General features: G+C 38.5%; 1 protein-coding gene and 1 pseudogene across 1 annotated transcript; one reads left to right on the top strand and one right to left on the bottom strand.

Annotated features, from left to right (window-relative positions):
- LOC107747772 (histone H3-like) overlaps positions 1-7,477 on the top strand; it is a 25,014-nt pseudogene that overhangs the window by 4,657 nt on the left and 12,880 nt on the right.
- On the bottom strand, positions 1,758-2,411 carry LOC107747768 (histone H1-like). The gene has a single exon (XM_016562357.1). It carries the CDS (start codon positions 2,409-2,411, stop codon positions 1,797-1,799), a length of 615 nt encoding a protein of 204 aa, XP_016417843.1. The 3' UTR covers positions 1,758-1,796.

The following is a 7,477-nucleotide window of genomic DNA, read 5'->3' as shown; positions in this document are numbered from 1 at the left end:
TTTCTGCGCTTCTTTCCTCCCTTCGCTGCGGTCTTAGTGACGGCCTTCTTGGAGCCCTTCTTAGGCGCAGACTTCGCTGGTTCAGGCATGATGCTGCTGCGGGAGCAAAATCTCACGAGACAATGATTAGAATGAGCGAGACAGAGGCGTTTATTCACTAATCTATGCTAATTATCAAAGAGATGTGGACGCTTCTGATTGCTGTGTTTTCACAGACTAAACCCATAAACCCGTCTGTGATTGGACAACTCGAAGTATCCCGAGCGGAACGAGGGCCAATCACAGGCGGTGAAGTGATAGCCCCGCCCACCGATCCGTGTTTGAGCAATACCAGCCCACGTGACTGTTTTCTTTGTTTCAATTCCCGCTCTTTTTATTAGTCACATTCTATACAAGAAAATAAATTCGTCTGAAATATGACTCTTATAAACCCATTGAGATAATTTGGAGAAAATAAAACATTAACGATTAGACACTTTATTCTCCTCTGTTGTCCTGCAAATTTCAAGTAACGTTACCATTAACATCTGATTGTTTTCTATTTTATAAATGGCTCTAATTCAAAGGAAAGGCTAAAGAAGCAAACGAAAACGTCATGAACGAGAAAAATAGACAAATGCTCTCATTGTAAAAATAGATCTCGCACTACTAATAACCATGTTTTATTAGGATGTATACTTTTTATTTACAGTGAAGTTTAGGAGTTAAAACCTTTTTATTGTTCATGTGTTAAACACGAATATGTAGCTTGGTTTTAATTTGGTTTGGAGATCTCGCACTGCTAATAACCATGTTTTATTAGGATTTATACTAATTATTTTAGTGAGGTTTAGGAGTGAAAAACTTTTGTTCATGTGCTTAACACTAAAATGCAGCTTGGATTTTATATAATAATCGAACACGTTGTGTGATTCTGCTGATTAAAACAAAAGCGCTCTCCAATAGATAACATGGGTGGCTCTTAAAAGAGCCTTTTTTGTTCCAGAAACAGACTAGAATCCGTTTACTTGGCTTTGGCGGCTTTCTCGCTCTTCTTGGGCAGCAGCACCCACCGCCGCGCTGGTCGTAGTTACCTTTGCGGAGAAGCCTGTGAACACGACCGACGGGGAACTGCAGCCCTGCTCTGGAGGAGCGACTCTTGGCCTTCGCTCTCGCCTTGCCACCGGTTTTGCCTCTTCCACTCATTCTCAGTAAAATGCACTTATTACTCTAAAAACAGAAAGAATAAAGCCGTGAGTTCGGTTATACTGTATTTAAACGAGCGTACCAGTCACCCATTGGTTTAGAGCGTGTAAGATTTCAAACCAATCACTGAACTTCCCTCCAACACCGACCGCCGAAGCCACGCCCACTTTCTGGCAGGTTCAGTGACACAAATATTCATTACTTCAAAGGCAGAGGCGATATAAGAAACTTTTGAAATATTTGTGATATAAAATTCACAGTCGCCACACCTCAAATATACTGATGTGAGGAGAGAAAAATAAAAATAAATAAAAAGCAACATTTTGTTGTTGATTGAACAGTTTCTATCCGTGTATTAGGACCAAGGTGCACATGTAATACTGTCGCTGGAAATTGAAGCTTGGAGTCGCAGGTATAAAACATGAGTTGCAGATTTTGAATCAAAGCAATGTCAGTCAGATTCAAGCTCTTCAAATTCATAATACACTTAATAGTTTGATTATTGGCATAAGTTTTATGAGAGGAGCAATTAAGTCAATAGCGTCTTGCTCTTTCTTTAGAGTTAGTGGGTGGCTCTGAAAAGAGCCGTTGGGGAATAAAACAGTAGAGTTTTACTTCTTAGGAGCTGCCTTTTTAGGCTTGGCAGCAGCTTTAGGCTTTGCCGCCTTGGGTTTTGCAGTCTTGGCCTTTTTGGGGCTCTTGGCTGCTTTCTTAGGCGCTGCGGGCTTCTTTGCCTTCTTGGGGCTCTTCGTCGCCTTCTTAGCGGCTGCAGCGGGTTTCTTGGCCTTCTTGGGCGATTTCTTAGCGGCGGGCTTCTTTGCCGCTGCGCTCTTGGGCTTCTTGGCAGCAGCGGGTTTCTTGGCCGCGGGCTTCTTCGCTTTAGGAGCCGCTTTCTTCGCCGGCTTCTTCTTGGTCTCGGTTTGCTGCTTGTTGAGCTTGAAGGAGCCGGAGGCGCCGGTTCCTTTGACCTGCACCAGGGTGCCTTTAGTCACCAGGCTCTTGATGGCGAGCTTGATGCGGGAGTTTTTCTTCTCCACGTCGTAGCCGCCGGCAGCGAGAGCTTTCTTCAGGGCTGCGAGAGACCCCCCCCTCCTCCCCTTGGACGCAGACACGGCTTTAACGATCAGATCCCCGACAGCTGGACCTGCTTTCTTGGCTTTAGCTGCAGACTTCTTCTTGGGTGCTTTGGCCGGCGGAGCGGCAGCAGCTGGAGCGGTTTCTACCATTTCTGCTATCTTTCAAACGCTGATTCAACAATGAGTGGGTGTCACTCGAGCAGCGCTGCGCTCATAAACAACACATGAGAACCTTATAGACTCAACCTTCCCGCTCGGTGTTTGCGAGTCCCTCACGCTTGTGTTTTCTTCTCCTATATTTAGTGCAAAACTGAAATGGTAAAATAGTTTGACGCTGTAAAAAAACAAGGTCAATACCAAATAGAGGCTCTTGGCGTTTTGATATTAAAATACACAAAGGAGAAATGTTTATTATATCCACCTTCAGATCAAATCTAAGGCGAGCATCAAGCGCTGCAAAAGCCAATAAAACATTGAACGCGTCCTCAGTGTATTCAAAAACATTTTAAACGTGATTTAAAGCACATTTAAGCCTTCTTCCTAAACTGTATAAAACACCTAATGAGAAGTATTAAAGGTGTTGTTAGAAATAAAATAGGCTTAAGATTAAAAACAAACAAAAACTTAAGGCATGTCAAAGGTCACTATCCCATTCTGAGTCTTGCAACCTTCTGTGTTTGCACTATGCTAGAATTAAATATTAAAGTTTTATGATATTCTGTCAAGCTACAGATCAAACTGGTGTATATGTCACAGTTTTGAAGAGCAACAAAGAAAAAACTCTGATATCTGCAATGAATCACGTCTGGAGAAGAGCTCTGGATCACTGTGATTTTTCTAATCTGATCAGACAGAAATGAACTTTAAAATCATGTACAAAACCATCACAATTGAAATATTTAACTCTCAATGAAGTATTTTACCTGTCATGTATATGTGTGGCCTCCAGGTGCCTTTAGTACGCCCAGAAATACACAGGTGTATGATTGAACTGTCAATAACTGGAATAATATGTAGGCATGTAATGAAGATAGTACTTCATAACCTAATTAAAGGACAAAGGTGAGCGCTGCTGCACAGAAACACATAACACTTTATTTCTTGTTACACTTCCATATCCATATAAATACTAATAAATTCACTCCAAACAAGACTGCTCATCATTTAAAGCAAGTATGTAGGGAAACTTTTTCTTATGTTTTGAGCACTTACTATTAAATGCTAATTCGCAATATAGTCATGTATTTACAATATATGTCTGATATATGTATATATACTGTTTGTCTTAATTTGTGTGGGTAGTGGATCAGTGTTGAGTTTACAGGTGCAATTTAAATGAAAATCTTGGCCAGACTGACTCCCATACTAGACTATATACCATGGGTATATACACACTTCTAACAGAGTCCAAAATTGTTCATAAAACACCAAAATTTAAGTTAAGAGTTTGATTTTTTATTATTTGATGAATGAGTATCTTCTGACTGAAAATGGCACAAGAATGTGGGCAAAGACTGTATAACATTGCATTAGAGATATTAATGGAAAATATTAGATTTTTTATTTTTATTTTATTTTTTTATGTTTTTTGAGACAATGTTCCACGTCCAAAATTAATCATATCCAGTGTTGGGGAGTAACTAGTTACATGTAACAGAATTATGTAATTTAATTACAAAATAAATGTAACTGTAATCTGTAACAGTTACTGAGAAAAAAATGTTACTTATGAAAATGTTAACGATTACAAAGGAGGTTACATCTGAATATTTTCACACACATACAGATTTGATTGATAAATTTCCCAAATTGCATTGACTGCTCTGAAACATGAGACACCAATGTTTTAGGAGACAGATAGGACGGTGTCTTATTTAGGACACTGAATAGGACACATGCTTATTTGATAACTGTTTTATTTCCTATTTTTTTTATTTATATGCTTTATTTTTTAAGATTAACGTTTTTTTTTTCAAAGCATTGTTAGATGCCAGTGTTTCCTGTCATAGTTATGCAAAGATTTGATTTCAAAAAGAGTGTCATAGCTATTACACTATATCTTATGATTTTAAATCTGTATTTAACCTCAGAATGATCTCAAAGTAAAAAGAGGTGCACTTTCAAATTAAATGATTATAATTTTAATTCAAGTGATGACGGATTCTGAAAGTCTGACAGTAATCAGTGTTGAGTTCTACTGTAAGCTTAACCTGGCCTGCTTTACATGTTTCAAAATGATTAACAGTTGAAAACATTCATTAGAAATTTAGAATTTAGTAATCAAAAAGTAATCAAATGTAACCAGTTACATTACTTTAATAAAGTAATTGAAATAGTTACACTACTTTTTACATTTTAAATAGGGTAACTTGTAATCTGTAACCTGTTACATTTCCAAAGTAACCTTCCCAACACTGATCATACCCCAGATATTTTCACCAAAGTCTCAGGTAATGCAATCTTCTGCACCTTTCTGAATGCTCCTGATAAGTCCTTGCATGTTCTAGAGCAGTCGTTCTCAAACTTTTTACACCAAGTACCACCTCAGAAAATATTTGGCTCTACAAGTACTACCATAATGACCAACACTAAAATACAGTAGCATAGTAGGCCTTGCTATTCAGCTACAGCTATGCACAGTAAAAAAATACTATATGAGCAATATCACTCGAGTATGAGAGCGATACCAGCTCTATATCAGCACGGCGGTGATTAGGCCAGAGGCACGAGGCCGCTGATATAGAGCCGGTATCGCTCGAGTACTCGAGTGATATTGCGTTTATACAACAGTTCGACGGAACATGTGAAACCCTCTTTTGTGCGAAACTACTTCCTTCCGCCACGGATTCAAAGCTCAAGCTGACAGTTAAACATACGTCACTTTTAGAATTCGTATCAAGGGCATGTGCTGCTTCAGTTAGGTTATTAGTGAGAAATAATGAGGTTATTAGTGAGAAATAATGAGGTTATAAGAGAGAAACAATGCGGCAAGATGTGCATCCAAATGAGAGAGAGAGAGACCGCGAAGCTAGACGTTTCTTCTTATATTAACTAAGGTACTCTACGATTAGCTCAGTGAATAATTTTAAAAAACATAGACCCGGCTAGGACAAGCGGAGTGATACAAAATTGTGAAAGGCCGTTCCTATAGCGATACAGTACAATATCTCACGGTTCTCAACCAATCAGATTTGAGAATATATAAATATTATCATATACATGTATATATCGTATATATATATATATATATATATACACACTTTCATGCACAGTAAATTATATTTACTAATATTGACATAATACATTGTTCTAATGATTTGGCTTATGCCTAATCACCTTCTTCATGTTGTTAGCCGTTGTTGGAAATAACTTTTATAATTAACACATTCTTATTGACTGTTTTACATTACATAACACTGGGTCCTGTGTTCCAGTTCCAGCTTTGTATAGATTTCTAAAAAAAAAAAAAAAAAAATTTAAGCCAAACATATGTACATATGTACAAACACATTGAAATGGATTGAATTAATAAGAACTGATTAGAACTGCTAAATTAGAACTGCCAGTAAGATAAATATTAAAAGCATTCTGTAAAATAAGCATGACAGGTTCTAATTATCTAGGGAAGAAGCATAGAGAAGCATAGAGGAGAAAAAAAGAGAGAGAAATAGTCTTTTTTTTTTTTTTTTCATTGTTGTGATGATTTCATTGGCTCTGAATCCTCTGAATAAATATGTCTTCCTGTGTGTAGGCAACAAAGTCACACCAGTCCAAATCAGAAATCAACATCTGGCCCCGGATCTGCCAAAAGTACGGATGAGATTTCCTTAATGTATGTGTGCCCTCACTGATCTTAAAGGTCCCATATTTTACACCTTTCTGGAGTTTTATTTTAGGTTTTGATGTCCTTAAGAATATATATTTGCGGTATAAGTACCAAAAACCATCTCAATATATTTTTACAGCTCCTCTCTCAGGAGCTCTGCAGAGAACAGGTCGATTTTGGCCTGTCTAATTAATATTCATGAGCCTCTCTTCTGATTGGCCTGTTGTTTTCTGAGTGACGCACGGCCAGGCCAACCACAGGTAACTAGGGTCAGCGATGTCACAGCGCTAGCTGGAGGCAGCAAAACAAAGGGGAAACTGGAGGCGGCCCATTCAAACCAGAGCAGATTCGGCTACATAAGGAGCTTAAAATATAATCTTGTTGTGATGTTGGGTGCCAGAATCAACGTAATACAGCCTCAAATTTAGAAATTTGATCGCATATCTGCTGCCACTGCCAGACAAAAAACCGCGACAGCTGTGGTTAAACGCGATAAAACGAGCAGACTGGACAGAAACGATCGTCAAAAATGCTCACGTTTGCAGCGCACACTTCTTATCAGAAAAGGTTCAATAAAATATTGACTTGTTGTTTTGTTGTTATGGGCGCGTCTACAGATTTCTTGCCATATGTCTATGTTTCTTGCATCTCACGACTATGATGTGTATGAAATAATGTCTGTGTGCATGTGTATAAAACAACAAACTGACAATTTATATATAATCATTTGTAATTGTATATACATTGTTGTGATTAATTGTGGCTGGAACAATAATGTAGCTGTAAAAATAGTTGCCTGCTGAAATTGAAATGTATATACATCTTCATCATGACTAAGTTAGATAGACACGGTGAGTTTGTCTTTACTATACATGTTAGATGTGATCCACCTCATAGTAACAATCCTGTCAGATCGTCCATCCTTTGAGTGAGAGTGTAACGTTACAGGTCGGCCGATCTGGTTTCGTGGTTAAAGTTAACCTTTTCACATGTTTCCGTGTTGTTGTTGCTCAGCAATGGCATGGACGCGATGTTGTCTGGGGGTTTGGCAAAAGGAGAGTGGGACTGTGGGCAGTGCTTGGGGTGGTGACTGAAGGCGGTGACTGTGTAGTTCTGACGTCAACTTTTTACGGAAGTCACAACGGTTCGTGAAAAATAGCTAGAACTTTAAGCAGGCTGTGTGCATTTTACTGTGGACTGACTGTTTTGAAACTTACAGTATATGGTAGTTAAATAGACCCTAGACCTCAGTTATCGTGAAAAAAGACAGGAAATTTCAGTTTTGACAATATGGGACATTTAATATGCAGAAAACGCACTTGGTCATGTAAATGCGGTAACCCGTTTTCTTTTATCGGAGTAAGGTCATAAACGGCGTAAGCATAAACCG

The sequence above is a fragment of the Sinocyclocheilus rhinocerous genome, unplaced genomic scaffold (assembly GCF_001515625.1).
Source record: "Sinocyclocheilus rhinocerous isolate Xijiao unplaced genomic scaffold, SAMN03320098_v1.1 scaffold9868, whole genome shotgun sequence".
Classification (NCBI taxonomy): Eukaryota; Metazoa; Chordata; class Actinopteri; order Cypriniformes; family Cyprinidae; genus Sinocyclocheilus; species Sinocyclocheilus rhinocerous.
The sequence above is the reverse complement of the archived record's forward strand: the minus strand, read 5'-3'. Positions and strand labels throughout refer to the sequence as shown.

What these genes read in the sequence shown, in the direction of transcription:
- LOC107747768 (XM_016562357.1), bottom strand. Translation starts at nt 2,411, where the DNA reads ATGGTAGAAACCGCTCCAGCTGCTGCCGCTCCGCCGGCCAAAGCACCC.